The 26,884-nt window shown below is 40.6% G+C and overlaps 1 protein-coding gene across 3 annotated transcripts in view; it reads right to left on the bottom strand.

Annotated features, from left to right (window-relative positions):
- Positions 1 to 26,884, bottom strand: part of TENM2 (teneurin transmembrane protein 2) — an 832,723-nt gene that overhangs the window by 24,726 nt on the left and 781,113 nt on the right. For all 3 annotated transcript variants that reach the window (XM_043521038.1, XM_037906816.2, XM_043521040.1), the window contains 9 exons: positions 21,640 to 21,759; positions 19,433 to 19,694; positions 18,389 to 18,656; positions 17,127 to 17,270; positions 13,705 to 13,954; positions 9,708 to 9,728; positions 4,783 to 5,015; positions 3,149 to 3,303; positions 1,735 to 2,609 (listed from right to left, as the gene is read on the bottom strand). In XM_043521038.1, the coding sequence (XP_043376973.1) occupies positions 1,735 to 2,609; positions 3,149 to 3,303; positions 4,783 to 5,015; positions 9,708 to 9,728; positions 13,705 to 13,954; positions 17,127 to 17,270; positions 18,389 to 18,656; positions 19,433 to 19,694; positions 21,640 to 21,759 (2,328 nt within the window). The remainder of the gene's footprint in view (positions 1 to 1,734; positions 2,610 to 3,148; positions 3,304 to 4,782; positions 5,016 to 9,707; positions 9,729 to 13,704; positions 13,955 to 17,126; positions 17,271 to 18,388; positions 18,657 to 19,432; positions 19,695 to 21,639; positions 21,760 to 26,884) is intronic.

Here is a 26,884-nt window from a genome sequence, read left to right as displayed (position 1 = left end):
CATTTTGTTCATCTAAATCTGTGCACTTGTAATTATTTTGTATCCATTCATTAAAATATGTGCTGTTTGATTTAAAGTGTAGTTTCTAGGAAACAAACTAATAGATACTGCCTGTGATCTAGTGAACTTTGAACTATTGATAATCAATAACGACTAAGTAAAGGTCTATCTAAAATCCCATGCACATCTCCTTATCAAGAGTGTTTCACAAAAGTCAGATACAGTTAATATTAATTTGATTTAGTGATCAGTATTTAGCACTCTCTTGGGCCTCAGTAATGTAACTAATTAAATATCTGACATATGTTAAGGAAACAGGCCTGTTACCTGTTAAAGATAACAATTATGCAGCTTTACCTATAAGATATATGAAAATGAACAGATGTTCAAATTTGGGTGGTCAAATTATACAGTGACCACCAGATGGCACTGTTTTCCTTTTTTTATAAACCAAACACAAAACACAGATAATGTTGATGTGCACTGATAATTCAGTTACGTCTCCAGCTAGATCAAGCAGTTACTTATGTTCAGGTATTGTTTTTGTTTTGTTTTCTTACAAAAAGTCAGCAGTGTTTAAGTAGTAGGCGACATGATACGATGCTTTGGCACATGTTAGTGGGGAAAAGCTATTGCTCAGAGGACAATCTTAGAAAAACAAACCTAGGTCCAGTCATTTGTAAATAAAGCTTGACAAATATTGTCTAAGTCTAACTTGGAAAAAATTATGAATAAATGTACCACTAATTAAGTATTTCAGCAAAATTCTCAATCTCTAGATAGAAAGCCTTGCCATAGTTAAAAGCCAAAATATTCAGCATATATAGTGCAGCATATATATATACACATATTCAGCATATATAGTGCTACTTATTTAGGAAACCCTCTTGTTGCCATGTAAATTACAATAACACTATTAAGGACAGGATAATTGTTAGAGAAAATCTGGTTTGCTTTTCCAGCTTTTTAATATACCTAGGCACTTTATCTCTGATCCATTTCAGTTAAAGAGGAAATTCTGTCTTTTTTTAATCTACCTGCTCATGAAAACCAATGTGCTTTTGGGCTATCTACAAATTATATAAGTCACACTGGGGTCTAGACCTTGGGATCTAATTTCCTCACCTATCTCAAGAATGAGCAATCAGTAAAGTTAATCAACACTTTATCTCCTATATGTCATATGGGTCCAATATCCTGACATTTGAACAGCAAGACTTGTAATTTGAGTTCCAAGAGAAACTAATATTGAAATCTCTTGACAGAGGCAGCCCTGTGGGGTGTAACCACAAATTATTGTGTTGTAAACTGAGCAGACCAGCTTGGAGAAGGGGACTTCTTTGCACTCCCACTTATGGCAAAGAAAGTTGGGCCCAGTCCTGCAAACAGCAGTGTAAATGCAAGTTACTGATCCTACAAGGTGCTAGCAATTTGCTGGGAGGTGGGAGAGCTCCCTCACCAACCATACTCTGCACTGGGACTTTAGGGTGCTCAGCAACTCACAGGAAGCATCCTCTCAGGCCCTTATGTAAGGATACTGCAAGACTGTTAAAGTTAACAAAATCACACACGTGGCTCCAGGACCCTATTACATCAAGATTTAAAGACCTGATTCAATGTTCATTGAAGCCAATAGAAGGACTACCACTGATTTCAATGGGCATTATATTAGGCCCTAACCATTCTCACTTGAAAGAGAAATGCATACTCAACAAATATAAAAAACTTTCTTACTCATAAAAGGTCGTCCACCCTGTTTCATCACTCTTTGTTGCCAAGAGCCCACTATTTCCATTGTAAGTCATTAATCCAAGTTCCAGGGTCTGGGTAGACACTACCTTGAGTCCACCATTCGTGCCGACAGCCAGTGTGACAATCTGATTGTCAGGCATCAGTAAATGGCGTGGCATTCCATTGTTATCCCGACGAATTTTTAAGGAGTTACCATTGTTATCGATCACCTCCGTGACATCGTTATCGGCGCTGTAGCTGAAATTATACAGATACTCTCCGGTAACAAGACTGAGGGTGTACTGGTGGATGCCATCAGCATTGAAGACGTACAGCTCCTGTTCTCCTGGAGAAGCTGCCTCGTACTGGTTGACAGAGTTAAGAACGGGCCTGTTTTTACTAACAGCCCTAATGCGGATATTTCCAAGGTCAGCTATGTAGATAGTGCCATCTGGTGCCACAGCTAAGGAGGATGGGGAGTTTAAGATGGCGTCAGTGGCATAAGCATCATCCCCAGAATAGCAATTACAGTTGACATCATTTTTGCAGTCACAGTCTGAAGCTGCTCCGGCTAGGAGGCAGATCTCTCCATTGGTGGTTACCTGGCGTAGTCGATTAATTTTTTTCTCATCTGTCTCACTGATATAAAGGACTCCTGTGTGTGAGATGGCAATTGCACTGGCTGACTCCAGCGCAGAGTGGATGGCCAGTTTGCTAAGGGAGTAGTCTATCCCAGGAACCTGACAGTGCATGGGACGTCCAGCGATGATGCTAACCTGGTGGTTTTCTGTGATCCGTAAAATGACGTTGTTCTCCAGGACATAAAGTGAGTTATCCATGGGATTGACAGCAAGATCAGTTGGCCATTCCAGCCGCACCTATGAACCACATGATAATTCATTATTATTGTAAAACTCACACTGAAGAAGTAAATTGTTTTCAACACATAACAATTATATGTGAAATGGCAGCAAATTAGTCAATGGTTTAACAGAGTAAATCATGGAACTAAATGCTCTACTTAAGACTTGCATGTACAAATTAAAGCTATGAACAGTGCTAACTTTGGTTAATTATGTATCTGTTGCAAAGAACTGAATGCTACATTACTGAAAGTCTACAGCAAGTACAGAAAAATAAAAGGCAATTATACAATAACTTCCATTATCTCAAACTTATTTCTCTATAACTGTGTAAACAACTTGTGTTAACCACCGCAAGAGGGTAGGTTCATTCTTTTCAGTAACTAATTATATAAGCTGTTATCCTGCCCTCCATAATGTCACCAATACCCTCTAAATCCTTTTTCAGAGGAGTCTAACATACTGTATTTTCTACAGAGAATGGCCAGGCAATTATCCAAAGTAAATAGCCATCTGTTGTATGGCACATACACAAAAAGGAAGTAAAACTCTACCTGGGTGACATCCATGCTGGAATCACAGCTTAGTGGTCGAACAGCAGTTAGGTCATTAGAGCCCAGCAGAGTTGATATAATTCCATTCTGATCAACTTTCCGAATCATAGTGGCATCAACAAAATACATAAGCCCGTACTTATCCACTGCAATTCCTACAAAATAAGCAACAATCAGTGCTCTGGTTTCATGCTTTATTGATAAGTTTATTCCAAATATGGAGGGTTACAAGGTGCCGCTTTTTTGTTCATCCCCATTTTTTCAGGCCTTCAGCCCCTGACACTGCAGTCCAGATCCTCAGCTAAATCAATGTATCTCTGTTGAGGTCAATGGAACTATGCTGACTTATCCCGTGGTTGTTTAACAAATCAACCTTAATCTTGAATCTTGCATTAACTTATTATTTTGCCCTATGCTCTTTTCTGCCTCTGTATAAACTTGAAACTATTTTTTTAAAGAAAGATTTTTCTCCTTGATTCTTACATGAAAAATTCAGATTTCATTTCTCCTGGAAGACTCTATGTGTAATTCGAGAACTTGTAGGTTTTGACCCCATAGACATAATTAAAAATGACTGAGAGTGGAAGTGGTTTTCACTCAGGATGTTTTAAAATTGTTTGAGTTCCATTCCTGCCAACACTCAGGCCTGGTCTACAGTCGGAAATTAGGTTGGTATAACTACATAACTCAGCGGTGTGAAAAATCCACAGCCCTGAGCGTCTCAGTTAAACCGACCTAACCCCGGTGTAGACAGTGCTAGGTTGATGGGAGAATTCTCTCATCAACCTAGCTATCACCTCTCAGGGAGGTGGAATAACTATGCTGATGGGAGCAGCCCTCCCACTGGCTTAGGAAGCATCTTCACTGAAGCGCTACAGCAATTCCAGTGTTTTAAATGTAGACAAGCCCTTACACATGTGTTTAACTTTACACATGCCAGTAGTCCCACTGCACTCACTCAGGCTACTTGTGATAAATTTAAGCAACTATGTAAGTGCTTGCAGAATAAGAGCCTTTGTGGGGGTTTTCTGTTTGGTTTTAATGCCATCTGCTTAACACAAGAATGGAAAGAAAAACTCTTTGCTAACAACTTGACAAACCCACCCTTTTAATTAGAGGGCTTTCAAGTCACCAATTTCAGTGCTCCAAGCAAAATAGTGAAGACAAGACTCTATTCCTGATTACGTTTGAGATGAAAAAAATACTTAAAAATCCCCCAAAATCCTTTATGGCACCTTACTATAAATTATAAAGCAGCTTAAAAAGACACAGATCCATTTTTTCCCATTTGTAGGAATACGCTAATGAACATCAGAACTAAAATTAAGAAAAATACTACAGAAGGCATCCCTCCTCCTCCCAAAAAGGACTGTGTTTCAAACAATGGTGTTTTCTCCTGTTTGCAAGTTTCCTTTTAGGAGGAAGCCCAATGCTGTGAAATCTCCTTTTGCAGCGAACAGTGAAGGGGTAATAAAGTTTGTTTTAACTAAAGCATAATCGCTTGCCAATCCACTGTGATTAAAGCACAGAATAAAAATTACCAAGCAAGTAGTGATTTAATTACTAGATAATTATATCCAGATCCAGCCTAGCCTCAGACAATTGCTTTCTCCAGTCTCTTTTACTTCCTTTACCTCTAGGGCTCATTAGGGTTGCGTCCACTGCCTTCCCTCCATCTCCACATCTGGCTTCATCAAACGGCAGACACTGCTCTCCAGTCCCTGCCACCACTTCAGAGTTACCGGCCAGGTCTTTTGCACCAGTGAGGGATTTGACTCGGTAAATTCGTCGGCTGTTGGTGTCTGATACGTACAGTGAACCCGAAACGGGATCCACAGCCAGGTAGTATTTGTGAGCTGGATTGTTGCTTTAGGAGGGAAAAAACAGAAAACAGAGATGGCTAAGCAATCTAAAATCATCCTAGACCTTTTGGCCTTAGACAGTTATCTGCCATTTAAAGAACTGGAAAGAACAGTTTGACATCTTAATATTCTGAGGGGTCTGAGTTACTTCCATTTAAGGACACTGTTATACTTTTCTATTGAAACCCTTTATTTCCCACAGTGCTGATATATTACTGCTTCATTTGGGCACATTGCTTTTAAAAATACATTAGCTACAAGCTCTACAAATGGCATGGCTTCTATGCAACGTGAACCAAAGAGAAGGAAAAAAGGAATGAAAAATGGATAATGTGTCTGGGTTCTGATTACAGACTGGTCAGCATTTTCTGAAGAGTGTGGAGCTTGTCCCCCCTTTTTAAAATCACTTTCTTCACATTCCACCAAACAATACACAATAGAACCCAACAAGCAAGTAAAAAGTAGAGTAGCTGACTTCTGTGCTCAAAAATATACACTGCAAAAGGCCCTTTCCTCCTCCCACTGTTATCCCTGTATGTTGCCAGAAAGATGACTAGCCCCTGAGTTAGATGGATAAATCTGGCATTTAGTGTTCCTACACGTCAAGTATCAATGGTTTCATGCTCAGAAGGATTAGTACTGAAAAAGTGAGATAATGGAAGTGCCTTGCTCATAGAGTGAAGCTCTAAATCCACCACCAACTGGGCTGAATTCTGCACTGTGTTGAACCAATGTGCTGAGGAAAGACTTTTTTCCAGTGTGTACTATCACGTCTCTTTATTATTCCTTTGCCAGGGACTGTTTTTATAAAGCAAGTGTTTAATGTATTGAAGTAAACTAGTAAAGAGCATTAGATTCTTCATTCAGCACTCATATAATAAGTTGAGATGGGGAAAGATGCTGCTACACTCTGATTTGGAAGCAGGGAGTAGTTGGAGGTACCTGCTCAAGGCCAAATCTCTTTGGTTCATCTCTAACTGTTGTCATTCTTGTACTTCCCTTGAAAGCAGAAATCTCAGGAATGAGATCAAAGCACCAGCCTCTGAGTCATGAATACTCTGACACCAAATTCATGAGGTCTTACATAAGTAGAAAGTAGATGCATAACAAATTTATCCTTAAACAAAGTTTGTTCTCATTTGTTCTTAAAATAGTATATGAAGTTGGCCATGTAACTAAAATCAGAGAGAGCCCAAGTATTTGGCTTTCACCTGGGCTACTCACCTGCAGTGACTAGTCGTGATTTGTTCTAAAAGTGGATGCTCAGATGTATTGCTGCATCTCTAATGAAACTATAATTTTTGACAGCTTATCAAATTCTGGAACTATTTTAACAAACCATCTGCAAATTGTGAAATTTCAGTCTCAGCCATTAACACATATAACTAGAGCTGGAGCAGAGGAACAAGATGGATTCACTTTAATGTGTTTTTAAACAAGATCTCTATTATGTTTACCAGTCTCGGGAGCCTACGGTGATCTTATTTAAGGTCAATGGAGATTTTAAAAGTGTGGAGGACAAATGAGGACAGCAAGAGAAAAGGCAGGTTACTTACCAGTAAGTAGAGTCATTTGCCTCCAAAGATCCACACTCCTGGATTCATATGGCAAAAGCGCACAACTCCAAGAGTGAGGATATGTCGAGGCAAGTTATGATGGAGAAAATAAGCCATTTCTTCATTAGACTCTCACTGGAAGTATAGCCACTGGCACCTGCTACAGATGGGTTATCAGCAGCACACAGACAACTGTGCATATGTGAAGACAGCCAGATTTTGGGTGAGGAGGGGGGGGGGAGGGACAGAGAAAGCACTCTCTATTGTAATCCTCCTTCTCTGCAACAGACTGACAGTGCCTGTAATATGGCATGATTCTGAGTCAATAGCACATTCTGCTCTTTGCTCAAAAACGGTAGATTCTGGAAAGGAGATTGATTTGGCTGAAATTAAATGGGAAGAGGTAATACCATCTGCAGAAGACTCACAGGACCATAAAAACGAAGAGATGGAAGTACAATAAATAAATAGAAAATACTTGGCAGTTTTATCCCATGCAAGGATCTCAAAGCCCTTTACAAAGATGGGTAAGTACTGTTAAATCCATTTCACAGAGGAGGAAACTGAGGCACAGAGCAATTAGGTGACTTGTGCAGTGAGATCAGTGGAACGCTTGGGATTAGAACTCAATCTCTCAGTCCTTTGTCTTGTCTTCTACAGCATAATACCTTCCCACTAGGTCATCTCATCACCTTCTCTCCCTTCCCCTTTCCTCACCAAAAAATATTTAACTGAATTTTCTACCTTTGCCTTGGATAAGTGCTGGGTTTGAGGAAAAGCCCTTAAGATGTTGACTTTAGCTAACAGGACCTCTTAGCTTTCCGGTAGATAAACATCCAGGTTTGTTAGTTAAAAAAAGTTTTAAATGTTGTTTTGAGGCTTTTCCCTCTTTCATGCTGTTAGACATGCTCTCCTTTAACACTGAAGAGCAGGTTCTGTCACCATACTCACTTTGAGTAGTATCTCATTCTGCAAGTAGATTCTACTGAAATTGAGGGGAAAGTAAGGTACCAAGCACTGCAAGGTAGGGTGGCAGACTCTGGTACAGAGGGTGCCTTCTGGTCCTCTTCCTCTCTATCTTCCTTGTACAGTCATCAATATATACACTGAGCTCACCGCCCCTCCCAGCTATCAGAATTCCATGCAGGCTGTGATCATGATGCAGTGATCTCATTCAGAGCATTCATTATCGTTTGTTTCAGCAACTCATTGGCACAGATGCAGACCTGTTATATATGTGTTTGCTCTTCATCGTGAGCCGAACAAGGGCAGAGAGGGTGTGAGCCTATCCACCAAACTCAGCAGTGAGCTCACAAGATCTGAGGGGCTTTTTTCTCCAAGTTTGATAATGGGGAAAATCAACTTTTGCAGATGGAAACTGATCTAAAATGATGCACCTTCATTACTCCCACAAACAGCTAATGGCGTATTTCCTCAAAGACAGACATAACATATACTGGAAAAATAAAGAGTTCCCAAACTAGCACTTGACTGGCTAAGCAGCTTTGGCCTCTCCCTTTGCCATTAAAAAAATCCCTTTAATTCTTTATTAGATTTACATGAAGGCAGGGAACGTATCCTTTGTTTAAAAAGGTCTTTAATAAAATAATCGGTATTGCTCAGAGATGCTCTACTACAAGGCCTCATCTCATAGCACTTACTAGTGAACATAACACTTTGTACCATGAGGTCAATGAGACTCAGTCTGTCAGGAAGCAGGTTGCCTGGGACTTAGTGTAGGCAGGAGTGGGTCTTAGAGTCTGATTCTCTGCTCACTTACACCAGAGTAACTCCATTCACTTCACTTATTTCTTCGATTTAAATACTAAGAAAAGCCACCCATACACAAAGCTCTAAGCGTCCTAACAATTAGTTAGATTTACAACTGCAACTAATGGCCACCCACCAGCACAAATAATCATACAAATAATTAATTGACTCAGCCTCCCTCCTGATTTACTCCATTGCGAGAGGGGAATCACACCGTTAGGCCCCAAACCTCTGTTGCATCCATCTTATACTGGGCTCAGGAGAGATGGGGAACCATCAGACTATGGTCCCCAAGGGACCATACACCATCTGGGGATTGCACTGCTCTTCATATGCTGACCACTCTCCTTGTTCTACTCCTCCTCTACCCTCCATTGGGAACTGTGAGGAGGAAGGCACAGAGGCTGGCTATGCAAGCTGTACAACTTCTGGGGACACCTGGCTAGTGAGTTTAGTACTCATGTGGTACAAAAATGAGATTTGAATGCCTTTGAACTAGAACTCCGTTCATGGCCTGGTCTACACTGCCTTTAATGCCTTTGAACTAGAACTCTGTTCATGGCCTGGTCTACACTGCTGCTTAAGTCGCTGTAAGTTACGTCACTCAGGGATGTGAAAAAAATCACCCTGGAGCGACGTAGCTTACATTGACCTAACGTGATGTCTACTCTGCGCTGTGTCAATGGGAGATGCTCTCCCGCCGACTTACCTTCCACCTCTCGGGGAGGTGGAGTACTGAAGTTGATGGGAAAGCACTCTGCCATCGACTTATCACGTTTTCACCCACAGACCCACTAAATCGATGCCACTGCATCGACCGCAGCAGCGCCGATTTTGCTTGCCAGTGTAGATAAGCCCTTAGAAATGGATTTTAAGCTCTAGTTAAACTAACTAATCAATTATATAACCAGACCACCACATTGTTAATAGTCAGTCAATATAAGAAAGAGTGAATCCAGAAAAAATTATTAATGAGTTGAAAATGAGTTTTTGACCCATTTCCAGTTCATTAGTCCCTTTGTGAACTCTGTCCAGCATTTACAAAAGCTACTGCTGTAGTTTGCCTCAACCATTTAGACCAATTACAGACCACGGGGAGAAATGCTTATGTAAAAGTTAACTTTGGGTTCATTATACTTGCATTCCACTAGAAATTCCTAATTACTGTCAGAACTTATTTGGTTTCTTTTTGACTGTATTTCATAATTGCTAACGTTTATCATATTCATAACATACAATTAGTACATAAAAATGTTACTAAATTTGGTACATGAAAAACATTATGTTACACAAGAAGCACAACACAAAAAGCAAACACAGTGAAGCAAACAAACTGTATCAAATTATATGTGAAAGAGCTTTTGGTCTTACCTATGTTTAAACTCTTTATTTCTTTATAGAAAGGGAACAGAAGGAAAAAAAAAGAACAAACAGTTAGCTGAAGAATAGATGGTAAAGCATACATAGCATTTTATTTTTATTTTACAAAAGGACACAAGAGAGGAAATCTCTCTTCAGCTCTAGCCTTAGGTTGGTTTCGGGATGAAGCACACCAGGGGGTATTGTAATCACCAGATAGTTCCCTGCTATGATACCCTCCCTCAAGGCATATTTTGCAAGAAACTTTCTGGATCATTGAAATAATCACTATGTGGAAAAATGTTCATCTTGTGTGCTGAGAGAGAGGGGAAGAAGGTGGCAGTTTACCACATGGAACAGTGGGCTTAGCGGAGAGGTGTGGTTAATATACAGTGAAAGCAGCACTAGGATCACTTCTAAGAGTTGATAGCAAACACTTTAAACTACCCGAAAGTAGTTTCCAAAAGGAATTTTTTTTAATCTTTTGACCAATTTCTACAGCAACACATTTTTGCCCTTTGGTCCCTGTGGTAGTTGCTTAAAGCAAGTTTGACCGTAAATGCAGCCATTGATCAAGAAATTCTCTAAGCTGATCAAAGTAATTCTTTGGTTACTGCTATTTGATAACAAAGCAATAAGAGACTGAACGACGTGAACTGTGTTTTATCAATTGATGCCTAGTGTGCTGTCTAGGCACAAGGCCAAAAGGCAAGTGCCTGCTATATTCCCACATGTGAATTAATACATTTTTTGTGCCTAGTGTGTGTTGTTGTGTTTATACAATACACGCTGAGCGGAATACCGATGATGTGCGTATCTCCTGAGCTGCAGCTTTAACAGCACAGTCAGAAGCTTGGAACTTTGCGAAGTTCATTCAGTAAATTGTGCCATCAATAATAGTCCTGGCTTTAACTTCTTATTAATCAGTGATATCAGTTAATGTCTTGGGGTAATTTTATACTGCCTAGTGAAAGTGAAATATCATGCATTATACTATTCTCGTATACAATTTTACACTGGTGTAACTCCACTGACTTCCATGGAGTTACTCATCATGATTTACACTGCATATGTAAGACCAGACCATTATCTGCCACAAATGAAGGAATATTTTGGTATTAAGTATGGAAATATTAGAAGCTTTAATAAAATTGTAAATATGCCAGTTTGGGATTCTGGTCTTGTTCATACCTAAGGGCCCAATTCTTCCAACCCCTACTCATGTAAGTCCTACAGATTTTCATGGGACCACTCTTCTGAGCGAGGATGTTTTCTATGAGTAACATTTGCAGGACTGGACCCAGATTCCTTTCTGAGAACACAGAGTTAAACCGACGAATGTAAGTCCAAAGACTGTATCAAGCCTGTTGTAGATTTTCAACAGTACCCAACATGAAATAGCTTCATTGTTCACTGTTAGTAGCTGTTACAGAGGCCAAGAAAACTATACTATGGAAAACAGACTTTAATAAAAGACAAGGGTAGCTGGATAGAAGCATAAAGAAAGGGTAAACACCCTGACCTTTGCTGATGTGATTTCTTACTTTTTTGCCAGATTCTAAAGAGGCTGAGATTGATACTTGTTCACCTGCACAGCCAGAAGGGAACAGTGTTCAAGCAAGTCCTGTTGTAAATTTTGGGCCAACATTTTCAAACTTGGAAGCGCACCTATAAAGGTGACCTGATTTTCAGAGATGCTGAGGTGACATGGAAATAAATGCTTGATATTAGGCACCTCAGTTTGAAAATGTTGGCCTTTACTTATAAACATTATAGAATCATTGAAGTGTAGGGCTGGAGCCTGGAAGGAACCTCAAGAAGTCATCAAATCCAGTCTCCTGCGCTGAGGCAGGACAAAGTAAACCCAAACCGTCCCTATTCGTCCAACCTATTCTTAAATACCTCCGAAGATGGGGATTTCACAGCATCCTTTGGAAGCTGATTACAGTGCTTACTAGCCTCATAGTTAACGTTTTCTCTAATATCTAACCTATATCTGCCTTGTTGTAGATTAAGCTGATTACTTCTTGTCCTACCTTCAGTGGACATGAAGAATATTTGATCACCACCCTCTTTATGATAGCCCTTAAAGACTGTTATCACATCCCCCATCAGTCTTCTTTTATAAAGACTAAACATGCCCAGTTTTTTTAACCTTTTCTCATAGGTCAGGTTTTCTAAACCTATTATCATTTTTGTTGCTCTTCTCTGGACATGCTCCAATTTCTCCACATCTTTCCTAAAGCGTGGTGCTCAGAATTGGACACAGTACTCCAGCTGAGGCCTCACCAGTGCCAAGTAAAACAGGACAGTTACCTCTTGTGTCTTATATACAACACTCCTGTTAATACACCTCAGAACAGTATTAGCCTATTTCACAGTTGCATCACATTGCTGACTTATATTCAATTTGTGTTGCTCTATAACCCCTAAATCCTTTTCAGCAGTACTACCACCTAGCCAGGTATTCCCTATTTTGTAGTTGTGCATTTGATTTTTTCCTTCCTAAGTGAAGTACTTTGCACTTATCTTTATTGAATTTTATTTTGTTGATTTCAGACTACTTCTCCAATTTGTCAAGGTCCTTTTGAATTCTCATTCGGTCTTCTGAACTGCTTGCAACCCCTCCCAGCTTGTGCCGAGCTATGTGTCTCAAGGCAGATTAGAGCCCAACTGAATTAAATTAATCATAAAATGAGGAGTCATAGAGTGGAATGATGTTCTACAATGATAAATGTTTATGGTGGGTCACACAGCCACACAAACTACCTGCTCGGAACATGTACTGATCTGCTAATAGGAAGCATGGCCAGTGTTATTTCACATCTGATGATAATAATGATAAGTCTGTTTTCTAGAATGATGTTTTAAGTGATCCCAGGGGTGAAGAGGCATTGATGTGCAGTGATCCACAAGACAGGTGTCAGGGAATTGGCTTAAGCATAGAGCAGCCTTGATTCTGACCTCTCTTATGCGAATATAAATCAGGACTCACTCCACTGAAGTTAGAATCATATCAGTGGAAAACTGGTGTGAGACCAGAACTAGGTCCATCATCTCTTCCTAGTCCAATCATTTTGCTATGTTTCTCAGGCACTGAAAGCGAAGCGATTGGTTATTGGTGGCATCACATAAATAGGTTAGCTATTTGAATTCTCTCGAGGTGTTTGGCAGCTTTTTAAAGTCTACAAGAGCAGTAGTTTGATCACATTGCATCTCTTGACAGCTGCAGAAGTACCAAGAAAGTGTTCACGTAGGTTCCAATCATATAGTTTTTCCTCACGTGAGTAATTAATTTGTCTCCAGAGACTGACCAGTAAGAGTAAGGACTAGTCACATGAGCGCAGGTTTTCAAGAATGGCCCTTTCCTCTCCCATAGGGAAGAAAAAGGACAGTGAACAGAAATGGGTGAAATGGTCCACTATACACTGGTGCCTTTTCTATTTATGTGACCAAATCTTCAGCAATTGTTTGTGCACAGTGAGATAATTTTTAAGAACTATACTATCCTGATTATGCACGTGGCTCTCTGATATCAACCTGATCTTAACTGCACTGACCAAACCTAAAGAAAGATATTTAAAAATGTGGGGAAGGGGGAAAGGAGTGGGGACAATGGCCATGAAAAAATGTTGATATCAAAAACTCTTCTGAACTCACAAGGCTTTTAAGCCCTGGCATATTGCTCTGGCTCACCAATGACAGGCAGTCAATCCCATAGTCTTGAAAACTAGGTAGGCTTTGTCTAATAGTAAAGGGAGATTGTATTAAGTGATTAACAAAAAGAGAAAACAAGTTGATTTTTTCTTTGATCATCAGTTTTTTTCTCTATTAACACTCATTGCTCTATGATCCATAGATACTGAGCTATGCTTTTCTTTGCCCCATTTTTCCATTGGAAACTTATCAGGTGGCAAGTGACAATGTTTTAGAAAATTATAAAAAGGAATGGGAAAGTCTGATTTCAGCACAGGTTACTTATCTCAAAGGGCTATGTTTGACGCCTTACCTTAATTCCAAAATACTGGTGACATTCCTAGATGGGAAGATGCGCCGAATGTAGTTAAAATCCCCAACAAAGAGGCTTCCATCAATTCCCACTGCAAGTGCCACAGGGGCCAAAAGCTTGTTTCCTTCTGCAAGACCATTGCAACTTGGGCAGGAGATGCTCCTTCGGCGCCCGTTCCCCATAATACTGGTAATCACGGCTGGCTGCTGAGTTAGAAACCGATTCTCTCCACTGCCTTTATGCAATATACCTAACAGTGAAGGGAAATGGAAGTGGTTACTATGATAGTTTGGAAAGTTGGCCTTTAGAGGGCCTGCTTTTAACAACTGATGTGACACTGGTTCAGGGATGTAAGGTGAAGTGCCTTCAGTTGCATGGTCTCAACATTATAGTGAGGAGAGGGATAGTTGCTGTTTTCAGGACAGCCTGAGCACAAGAGTTACTCAACTAGCAGTAAAGTCAAAGGTGTAATACTGGGTCATATTAGAAGACACTACAGACATTATGAGTCAAACCATTGTCATACATCTCTTCTCCCATCGTACGGAGGTGGGTTAAAGGAAGGCCCCTGTTATAATGTCATCAACTAGAAAGCAAAACAAAGAGGCAAAGAACTGAGAGCAAAAGCAAAGAGGCAAAGAACCTGATAAGCCCCTGAGTTTCCTCTGCCTTCAGTTTATTTCTATTATTATATGGACTCTTTTGTGTCAGCTCTCCTGTCTTCTTCCTTCTTCGCTTCTCCCTCTCCTGCTCCCTCTCGCTGTCCTTCACACTCAGGCAAGGACAGCAAAAGAGATGAAGGGAAGAAGAAGGGTGAAAAGGAAAAAAAGTCAGAGACAAGAGCAAAATGCCTGAAGAGGCTTTCAAGGGCTAGAGGGAAAGTGTGGAAGGCAGAGGAGCAACCCCATTTCTGGGGGTGGGAGGAATGTCTGAATTGGGACTGCCAACCACCCTGAGGGATAATGTGAGTCCTGCCTCTTCTAGGGCTGCCAGGGTACCGCAGCTCCAAACAGCACAGAAAAGCTGCCGCTAACAATGTGGTCAAATAATATGGAAAATACCGTAGGAAACTATCAACCACATGTTCATTTGAAAATCCAATTATTATATCCTTAAGTGAAGAGGTTTGTAGCACGGCCATGAGTGCAGCTATCACCACGGACAGCTGTAACAACCATCACACCGTATGCAAGGGTGGAATGCACATGCTGGTACAATGCCACAAAGCTCAACCTGCCACATAGCATCCATGGAAGTATGTGTTAAATAAACCGACCTCACTGATTTTGAACACTACACCTAGGGTTCTTGTGCAATTAACTATTCTGCAACTTGCTCATGGAAGCAACAGAAAGAAGGTTCCCGAAAAAAGTTTGCGAGGGTCACAAAAAAAGATATGCTAAAGTCTCCAACTCCCTTAGTCCTGTTGGTAAAAAATTTGAAGAACAGTAACCGTTTTAGATCTGCCTCATAGCTATTAGCTCAAGGCACTTAAAGTCTAAGACAGAGAGAGAGAGAAACAGAAGAAGTGATGACAGGAATAGACCAACAGGAATAACTGGAGAGAAAGAGAATAGTTAGCAACCGCATATTAAGTAGTTAATGGAGCTTTGCTTTGTTTTGCAATGCACAATTAACAATGTTATGACTGCAGAGGTTTTTGTCCTTTTTCAGACTGTGAGCTCTTAGGGCTAAGGCTATGTCTCCCTATAAGTCTGTGAAGCACATGGCCCATTTTAGGTGCTTGTTATAATATAAAGAATACTAATAATTTAATTGCAGAAAAATTACACAATTACATGGATCATACACACGAAGTGGTACAGTTACAGCAATAAAAATAACTTGTGTGCTGAAATCTTTGATATTTAAAGCCTCTTATTGACCCACAAATGCCACCTAAACGCTTTTTGACCAGCTTCTTGGGAATCTCTGGTGGCCTAAGACTCCTTAAAATAAGTTTTTCACAAATTGACAGAGTCAGTACTTCAGTTAGCTCATTCAACTGACATAGTCAATCATAGTAAAAACTGGCATTTACCAGAGTAACTGCTCTAATATATTAAAAAAATAGTGGACCCATTATCTAACCCCAGACTCCACTGTCTTCTCAAGCCTGTACTTGGCTCTTCTGGAAATTATTTCACCCTGGCTAAAGTCTAGTCAAGTAAATTTGATGAAAGAAACAACTAGCTGAACCTGAGTCTACCAGAAGGTAAAAACATGGAAACACTATTTCTATATAATTTACCCCTAGAACCCAATGAGAAGAGGGCTGAAAGTTAAAGTTACAATGAAACCTACTATCCTGTTTTCTGATGTCTTCAAAGCTGACGCAAACATTTCCACAAAGTGTCTGATGCTTGAAAACTGCTTTTAGTCTCTGTGCATCTCCCTCACACCCAGTGGAAAAAACACACAAAGCTCAGACCCTGTATGCCACAAGAAATTGATCAAAGTATTTCTCGTTGGCTTTTGTGTTACTAGCTAACTGTCCTGACATTTTCTGGTTCCGAGTATTGCAAGTCCCTGACACCACGGTAGGTTCAAAGGAGGTGTTTTTTCAGGTTTGCCTGGAATAGAGTTACTGTGCAATGAACTAGAACTCTCTTCAGTTGCTAGTGCTGCAGCACCATCTTTGTGCAGCTGACTGCTTGCTGTGGCTGGAGAATGGATGTAAACATATTCACACCGAAGAACACCTAAGTTTTGCAAAATTTTCCAAAAGGACATAGTGCGGAAGCAGAGATTATTTATTGTTTTTAGAATTGACCCAGTAGGCCACGGTGGTTGGCTTTCCTCGGGGGGTGGGGTAAATGGATTTGTTTAGTCAACCTGACATCATACAACCGTTGGCTAGATAACTTGGCAGTGTTTTTTTGCAGTAGATCTGTGTTATCATCAATAGGTAAGTGGGACTTCAGAGGCCTCTTCTGATGTCACTTGGTCCCTCTGATTGCCATATCCCTGGCATGTGTTTTAACATCTATAAAAATCATGTTTCCTGTGTCCAATTTGTGTGTGATATTATGACTATAACGGGACTGGGGTCTCCCAGCTCACCAGTTCATGTCTCTCAGTTTTCCCTGGGTTTATCTTTCAGTAGGATTACAGGAGCCAAAGGCAAACACAAGGAATCAGGAAAAGTCTCAGAGAACATTGGCAGAATAAGGGGAGGAAGAAAAAGGATCAGTGAAGCAGAAGGAAATGCTGGGGAATTTAAGAATGTGCTGCTCTGTGGCAGCGTAAGAAGCGATTCTTGGAAAATGACACAATTATTCTTAGAAACAAAAACAGTTCAAACTTTACAAAATTTTCCAGAAATGTAGTGAGAAAAACAGTGGAACTGGATTTTTTACAGATGGACAGAAGTTGCTATGACGGCATGTAGTTCAGAAAACACATGGAATCAGTTAACTCACCACTCTTGACATTAAGTACATGATGTTTATCCAAAGACCAGCCCCCTAGATTTGAGGGATCTAGTTCAAAGCCTTGCAGCAGCGCTGTCCTCTTCTCCCATAAGATCAGGCTGGGGCACGTCTCATATTCAAATCCCACAGAAACTGGGGGAAAAATGGTGATGATTATTGCATAAGCAATGGACCAAAATGACAGGACAGTTTTTCAAATAGTAAAACAACTGGTTCCCAAACAGTAAGTCAACTGGTTCCCAAACACTTTCAATGAGATGGAGTGATTATGCTCTCCTCTTTCATTCCACAATATTAAACTCAGATCTTTGACTTAATTCAACCTTGAAACTTGATTCCCTTGTACTCTGTAGGGACCTGATGACCTTTTCATTGAATAATTGGCTTTGGGAAGTGACCAGTTTGATGAGGGGAGAGTAGGAAAAATCATTAAAAAAATCTAATAAAAATTCTGCTATTAAATCACAGGACAGGATTCTACTTTTAATTAGCCTGATAGTCACCACATTTATTTATTATATTTAATGGTATTTTTTTCATATGCTATATAACAGCTCTTTTAAAATGGTATTATAGAAGGCAACATCTTGTATTGGCATGTATGGATATACATACACTACATACATTAACCTGGGATCTGTGAATTATTGGGAGAAGAGGTGCTATCGTGTGCAAGTCTTTAGAATAATGTGAAAGTGCAAGAGCAAGCAGATCTTTACAATTTTCTTTCCAGATTCACATTGCTTTAATGCGCATTTGTAAAATCCTTACATCAATTGTTTACATTTTCAGGTACAACTATAAAAGTTACAAAGGTTTTTAAGGCCATTTCTTTTGTTGCTTGCTAGAATAAAGATCTCTAACTATGCAATTTAAAAATGGCTATAAAAGTGCTGGAATGACCCCTGTTAGAAAATACCATTTTAATTGTAAGCATACTACAATACAGGCAAGCACTAACAATATACACTAGATTGCAAGTGGACTAGAGTATGCATGCCATTCCAAAGGTTAGAATCACTTTTTACCAACCAGGATATATGGAGACCAAATTATTCCTTCTACTAAATGTGTGGATGAGGCACAATCCAAGGATAAAATTGTATAAAGAAGGCAGAATTTGCGTAGTTTGTATTTGAGCTACAGGTAAATTCTTGCAACAGTCCTTATTTCAGTATTCTTACTAAATTAGCCATTATAAGCACTACATCATCATTTGAAAGTTTTAGAGTTTGAATGTCATGACATACCTACAGCATCTGACAACCCATAAACCTTCTGACCATATGCATCAGTTTTGTCCCAGATAAATGTATATGCCAAATTAGGGGATGCCTGGAATGATTTTTGAAACAGATGCCCTTCCACTGCTACCATCAGATGAACTTTAATTAGATTCAGAGGCACAAGAGATTGGGTCATGGTGATCTTGAGCAAAGATTTGTATCCAGCAGTACGGGAACTCAGATAACAGAGCTTTATGTTAGAGCCAGGGAACTCGATTTCTTCATGAAGAACCTGGATGGAAACACAGAATAGACATATTAAACTTGCCACTGTACACTTTATTTCGAAGAGATATCTGTTTGCACTTTACTTAAGAACTAACAACTTTCTGTGGTTGAAAATTTGTATCCTTGCCATGCTGCAGTGATACAGTTTAGGTTATGATTTCTGGATTAATAATTGTGTGTCACTGTTATGTTTTCTTTTTGAAAACAGTCTGTTGGAAAAATTGTAAATAAAAACAACAGGCTTTATTGCTAGTTATATACATAGGGGCCACAAGAGGCTGCAATTATACAAACCTGCGACTTCCACTGGCAATTGGTATAAAGCAAAAGGGATGCCAAGATGGAATAAACCAGCAATAATAATAATACCAGTGTAGATTATTAAATAATCCCTTATCGTTTATCCCCCTGACTAGCATAAGAGAAAGCAGCTTGTGGTTAGTTGCACATACAAAGTTTTTGCAAAATTCTCTTGAAATAACCTCAGCTATAGTTAGAAATACACAGGACTTGATGTACAATGTGATAATGAGAGGCAGGAGGAGAGAGTGTAAGGTAGTCGAGAGAGATGCCTGGGTGAGATAAGCCTAGCACAGCTTCTACAAGCTTCATTAGAGAAGTCTGTCTTTTAGCTCATCTGTTAGAATCAAAACACAAGGGTACCAGCTGAAGTTCAGTGAGTGGATGGTAAAACTCTGATAATTGGGTGTACCATCTCTGATGTGTGGCTATCACAGTGAGTGATTGTTTCTACATTCTTTTCACTCCCACAAATCATACCTGGGTTTCTGGTACTATGGGATTCCGACCAGGAGCATCACTGAAGAATGTTGAAAGTGGCGATGAAATGATGACTGGATCAGGACGGACAAAGCCACTTAAATCACAGCTGGGAATGGAGTTCTCCTCAGTTTTCATCACGAGCGTATCCATGGCGTAGAAGCTATTCCATGGCAGCCATACCGTCCTTTCCTGACTCATGAATGGGGCTCGCTCAAAGTGCAGCATTAGGGAAGCTCCACCATTTGCAATCAAGTCAAACCTAGGAAAATGTGGGCTTAACATAAGAGGTGACCAGATTGAATAGTTCCACAGTGATAGCATTCCCAGCAAATGGAAATTAATGATAAGATTTAACACACACATCTTGGCTCAGGCTATTCACAATGGGAAATGGAACTGTTAACTTCTAAGCTGCTGGTTGAAATTCAGACACGATCAGCAGTAACTTAGGCTATGTCTACACAGCGCACTTTACAGCAGCACAACTGCACCGCTACAGCAGTGCCGCTATATGGTATCCAGTGTATCCACTCTGTGTCCGCAGGAGAGAGCACTCCCACTGACAAAGCGCTGTCCACATCAGCGCTTTTCATCGGTAAAACTTTTGTCGATCAAGGGTTGGTTTTTTCACACTCCTGACCAACAAAAGTTTTACTGATGAAAGTGCAGTGTAGACATAAAGTCACTCTTACAAGTTTATTTCTGAAGTGAACAAAGGTCCATTTCTGAAAACCACTACCACCACCACCAGATCTGATGTTAATCAGCACCCTCGTGAACATTCTCAGCAGAAACTGCAAGAGCTTACTGAGCCTGGATACTGAATTATCTTTTCTCTCAGGATCTGTCCCCCTGGAACAGCATTGTAGTGTATGGCACTGGTAGAGAAGCAATGGGAAACTTGGGCTGTTTCTGTTCTGTGGCTCAACAAAGAATTTTCGTCTCCAGGACCAGTGATCTGGCACCTTTCAGAAGCACCACAGACAACACATAATTGTTGATAGTGGAGGGGGAGGCGGGGACACAATTTAAAGTTTCTGGTGGTATGCAGCAGGGCTCAGGACAGGGCATATAAACCCTGGCAGGAATCGGGGGGCATGTGACCCCGTGTGCCCCCCCCACACATCGCCTCTAAGAAGCACTAAACATTTACTCTTACCTCCCACCCCAAATATGATTTGCACATGTATATGTGCATGCCCATTAGCCCTTGGAAATCTGTCTTCAATAAATAAAATACTCACAGATCTCTTTTGCCAGAGAGCTAGAAAATGGTTATTTTTTCATGTATTATATTATCTCTTGGCAATGCAATGAACTGAATTACCAGTACATGGAATAATGTAAAACAATAACATAACAGGGCCTGATTCACAATTGAGTTACTCCAGTGTTACACCAGAGTAATGCTTTTGATTTCAATAGCATTTCAATAGCATTACACTGGTGTGATAATGTAGTAAAACGCTGGACTGTATGGAAATTCACATGCCCCCTGTGTTGATTCATGTCAATTATTCCAATTCAAAGTTTTTGTGGCCTATAGATACACATAAAACTGCAAATATTTACAGTGCATTTTCCATAGAAGTTTTGTTTTAGTGCCATGTCCAATAAATTAGATAAACCATGACACTTTCATTTTTGTTTGAACTGAACTGGTGTGCATTTCAAATCAGATGATACAACAGGGAAAAAAGCAGTTCTTCACACAGCGGGGAATTGTCTAAGTATATTCAATTAGAATCTTTTGATTATGTTCTACCCTAAAGAAACTCTAAAGATAGTGGATCTTCAAAAAGGAAAGATAGAGGCAGAAGGGAACTTTTAACAAAATATACTGTTTTATAATGATACTTTTTTTCCAGCAGTGTGTTGGCCTGCCTCGCATTTTAAAATGAAGTATTTCTGGTCTCAGCTGGATATTGCTGTAGTCCACAAATGTTTTCATAGATACAGGGCAATTTATCTGAAAGGAAGTCTGACTACTAACACATTATTATCAAAAGTCAGCTTTTTCATATTCACTTTCCGTTAGTATTCAAAATGCTATGTGAAAAATTACTTTTGTGTTTACTTGATAGCTGTTTGGCCCAGTAGGAATTCTGTGCATGATACCACACGGTCCCACTAGATAGCACCATCTGTTAATCTGCACAGATATTACATACTAAGTAGGTGCAGAATGAAATAACTACACTTACGTGCCATCCTGACGAGTGATGGTGTAGCCGTACTTTGGATACTTGACAAATGACACATTGACTCCAACAAGTGGAGTCCCATCTGTAGTCACTACTTGGCCTCTTATAAGAGACACAAGACTGAAAAAGAAACACAATTAATGTTAGCTATGAAAACAAGGGTTGTGGTGTTTATAAACAGATTAGGGACACTAATCTGATCTCATTTACTCCAGTGTAAATCCAATTTATTTTGTATTTACACCAACACAACTCAGAATATTGCCATTTATTTAATTTATTTATTTATGTGAATACATATTGATCTGAGTTGAGTTTATATATATACTCAACTCAGATCAATATGTATTCAAATAAATTCATATTTAATCCATATAGAGAGTTCTTTATTTGCTGAATGGAGATGAATGTCTTTATGTGGGTGGGTTAGCTGTGATTATTGAACCATTCCTCCAGGTCTGGTAGCACTTCGATGTATAGAAAAGGAATGCCACATGACTCACTGAAGCGAGAGCTTGGAAGGTCATTCTAGCAATAAAAGATTTTTGGATACATTTTCAAAATTGCCTAAATGCCTACATCACATTTTCAAAAGAGCCTAGGTCCCATTTTCAAAAAAGACTTAGGCACTTAGGGCCATATTTTCAAAAGTATTTCAGCTTCTAAACTTGCAGATAGGAGCCTTGTGGGTTTTACAAAGGCACACCATGTTTAGGCACTAAATTCCCATTGAAATAAAAACTAACAATATCCTTAGGTGCTTCAAAGAGTCTCAATAGGTGCCTATCTCCATCTTTAGGAGCCTAAATATCTTTGCCAGTTTGGCTCTGAGAGTTGGATTTACCTCTCAGTTCCACTGGTTTTACATTGGTACAATTCCACTGATTTCAGTGGAGCTACTCACCATTCACACCAGTGTCACTGAAAACTTAACGAGATCTGTTTGCTTTCTGACAGTTGATTTTCCATTGGAGGATGTTCTCCCAACTTTTGAACTTTTTCATATTGTGTGACTATGAGATTGGATGCTATGGATCATCACTATAAACTACTGCTATTCTGGATATTTCTCTCTTTACTGTCAGTTTTTTTTCCTTCCTGTGGCACTAAGCTCTCACAGTCAACTCTCATAATCACTCCAAAAAGAACAGAGGTGGGGAGGGGATATCTGTAGTTTTCACAACTAAATTTTCCAAATTAAGGTTTGTGCAACCTCATGCAAGTGTCTGACATCTGCAAACCTTGCCCTGAATCCTGATCTCCAATACCTTGTTTTCACTCAGCAAGTAGGAAAACAATTGGGAGTTTGTTTTGAGAAAGGAATAAGTAAAAACTGAGCAGAGATTTCACTATTCAGCCCAAACTGAAAACTTTTCATTTTACCATGAAGCATTTTCAACATTTTTCACCAGCTTCAATTTGCAGCTACACAGAGAAGGCAGATAATGAAAAGCTTCATTTCTGAATTGACCCCCGCACTGGCAGGTCTGCAGCTGCTCAGCAGCCTTAACAGACTTTAGGTAATTTGGCAGACACAGATTCTTGACACCTAAGGTTCTTGGACTGAGTCCCAGTTTTAAGACTAGGGGATTAAACTGACCTGCTTTTTGCCAAAACTTGTCAAAATTCACTTGCATTTTGGGATAGGTATACTGCTTTATGTTATGTCTTATAGATCAGTTACCGAAGGGATGCAGACCTGAGGGCACATCTATCTTTATTAGCAATACCAAAGATTATTTTTAGACCTTTTTATGAACTTTGAAATGTTTAAAATGCTCTAATGTGAATTTCTAAGTGCACTCCATTGGCTTTTAAACAAACGTGTTCTCATTTTTCTTTTATTCTATGCACATTGTAATATTCTCTTGATATCAGAAAAACATAACCAGTTCATGAAAAGAATCCTTTCTATTGCTTTTTAATGATTACCATAGCAAGATTTCTCGACTTTCTAGGTCAAATATTAATTTCTGAAATCAGCATACTGTAACATGATATTGACCTCAATAGAAATCCATGCATGATGCAGACCATATAATTGGGAATACTTTGGAACAAGCCGAGTATCTTCATGTTACTGGTTTTTCTCAGATTATTTTATTAAATATATCAATCAATCATGCTTTTAAAATGTTGTTGAAAAATAGCCTGCATCCCATGTAATTTTTAACAAGTCTGTTACTTCAGATTCTTCACACATGCCTTTAATGTACAGTAAATTTACAAACACAAATATCAGCAACGCATGATATAGGTTCATTTCTATTAATGATTATCCACCTGCAATAATAATACCACAGATAACACAAGCTAACAAGTAAAGTATAGTGATTTTCCATTGATGCCATTTGAATTTTTTGTTAAATCTCTTTTGTGAGCCATTCCCTCTTAAGCATGAAAATAATTATATTCCTCAAACAATTTTCTTCCTTTTTTCACATAATAGAAGTCAAATGCGAATGCAGTACAAATTAACACGGTTGTTTTTGTTCAACAGCTTCAGACCACCACGTCTTTGTCTGTGTACCAGAATAAGCAATGAGGTAAGCATCATTAGGGGAATTATGCTATTGATTATTAGTTGCTCCTGCAGAGTCAACAGGCGGAGCAAAAGATATTTTGTAGGATTGTGATGCCTATTTCCTCCCCCTTCTTCTCCTCCATTTCTTGGCAATGGGGTGGCACAAAGAGCTCAGGAGGAGAAAGATCATTATAATTCATGGGACTTCCTTCCAAAGATTAAGACAGCTTTAATGTATGTAAAATTTGGGGCCTAACCCCTTGACAGCATTTCTCTGAAGACCATGTCAGCACTTTAAGCCCCCAGTTTCAGCATTTTGGGCTTGAACACAAACATTTGCTTCTGTCCATAATTTGGCATCTGCAATACCAGGTTGGGGTGACATTTTCAAAAGTGACGAAGGCACAGATCCACAAAGGTACTTAGGCACCTAAGCCCCATGTAGTGGAGTAGCTGCCCCACTCCTGGAGAACAGGGGTTAAAACAGCCAAGCTAGGCTGATTGGTGTAGCAGCCACAGCTATGGCCAGCTCAATTAGGGCCCAGCTGGCCCTGATAAGAGGGCTGTGGGCCAGAAGCTGAGAGAAGTCTCACTCTAGCCCTGGTGTAGGTTGGCTGCCTGCGGGGGGGGTATTTGGAGGGGAGCAGGGCTGGGGAAAGGCCAGAGGAGTGGGGGAGCTCCAGCCTGGCAGCTCCCCAGGCTGAGGCCTTGGTAAAGGCCTATGCAGGTACTGGGGCTAGGAGGTGTAGCCCAGAGATAGGCAGAGACAGCTGAGACAGCTGGTCCAAGCTCCTTGCCAATGATGAGTGGCCATTACAGACTACAGTCTGCCCCAGTGAGCGGGGGCTAGATGCTGACTGGCAGTAGCCCCTGAGGCAAGGTGGGTGAGTGGGCTAGGGGTTCCCCTGGGAGGGGAGACCCAGAGTGTGGGGGTACTGCTGGGGAAGAACCGCGAGGTAAAGGGCACCAGGGTCCAGGAGGGACATGTGACCAGCGGCAGGCTAGACACCAGCCAGCAGAGGGTGCTCTGAGCTGGAATTGAGCTAATTCCCAGGATAACCAGCAGGAGGTGCCGCACCAATGAGTCTTTGCGTCACTACACCCCGTTTTCAGGCACCATTGCAATCTACAACCTCCCTGCTCAGCTGCCACCTACAGCCAGAGGTGCCTAAACTCTCTCGGCACGTGGACTGCTGCCTCACTAGGCACCTTTCCTCTGCCTATGCCTCAGAGTGATTCACCAACTGGGGAAAGGCAGGCAGTCAGCTGCCTGAGTTGCATGTGAGGCCCAATCTGGTAGGAGAGCTCAGAGGTTGCTTAGATCTACACAAAACAGCCAAGGGGAAGGATGAGGAGGAGGATGACCTCTCTTATAACCTTTAGGATACTCACCTAGGATGTGGGAGACCACTCGTTCAGGTCCTGCCTCTGCCTAATGAGGGGAAGGGATTTGAACAAGGATGGGCAATCTCTCAGTTGAGAGCCCTAGCCTGTGGGCTATGGGATATTCTGAGGTGGATCTCCCTCAGTCTCTTCAATTGAAGTTGTCCCACTTCAATTAAATAATTAAATATTAATTGGGTAAGAAAGAGTTAGAATGACTCGAGAGTCAGTGGTTTGGGCACTCACCTGAGAGATGGCTGATCCCTGTTCAAATCCCTTCTCCCCATCAGGCAGAAGAGGGACTGGAATTGGGAGTGAACCACGTCCCAAGGGAGTACCCTAACCATTGGGTTATAAGGGACCTTCTGTTCCTCATCCTCCATCCACTAAGATGCTCCACATGCAAGTTAAGTAGAGAAGCATCTATCTTCTCCTATTCATGGATTGTTATGAGAGACAGGCACCTCCCTGCAGCCCAGACTTGGGTGCCCATCTCCATGAGAGGGACAGGGCTTGGCACACAACCCTCTCATCCACATTGGCTATCTTGGGTGGAAAGCTGCCTAGCATGCTGGCTTTTGTGGATTGCATTCTAAGGCACCTATCTCTCCTCATTCATTGTATCGGGGGCCTACATGCCTAACTCAGGTTTGTGGATTGCAGTGCGGTTCCTGTGATTTTCTAGGCACTTAAGAGGCACCATGATGCTCAGCATCTCAGTGCCTAAGTCCCTTAGTGGATCCAGGCCTAAGTGATTGATGAGCCTAAGTCCTATTTTCAAAAGAGACTTATTCACTTAGGAACTAAGCAGCAATTAAATACCCATGACTGGCCTGGGTCAGCTCACTGAGGCTTGCAGGGATCGGACTTGGGCGCTGTAGAATTGCTGTGTAGATGTTTGGGCTCAGGCTGGAGCCCAAGCTCTGGGACCCCATGAGGGGGGTGGGCCCCAGAGCTCAGTACTCCAGTCCAAGCCTGAATCTCTAGGCAACAATTTTTAGCCCCACAGCCCAGACCCCACAAACCCATGTCATATGACCTGGACCAGCCGTGGCCGTACCATAGGTCTTTTATTCCAGCATAGATGTGATTGTAGGGGCAGATTTTCAAAGGTATTTAGGTTTCTAAGACGAAGATAGACACCTAGTGGGATTTTCAAAAGACCAAAGCAGATTGACTATCAATGAGAGTTACATGCCGAACCTGTTTAGCTGCTTTTGAAAATCTCACTAAGCGCTTATCTTCATCTTAAGGTCCCTAAATACCTTTGAAAATCTGGTCCTGAGTAAGTTAAGTCCCACTGATTTTCACGTTTGAAAATTTTATCTTAGGTGACTT

This window comes from Chelonia mydas, chromosome 8 (assembly GCF_015237465.2).
Source record: "Chelonia mydas isolate rCheMyd1 chromosome 8, rCheMyd1.pri.v2, whole genome shotgun sequence".
In the NCBI taxonomy this organism is placed as follows: domain Eukaryota; kingdom Metazoa; phylum Chordata; order Testudines; family Cheloniidae; genus Chelonia; species Chelonia mydas.
Note: the sequence above shows the minus strand (reverse complement) of the source record. Positions and strands in the feature narration are given on the sequence as shown.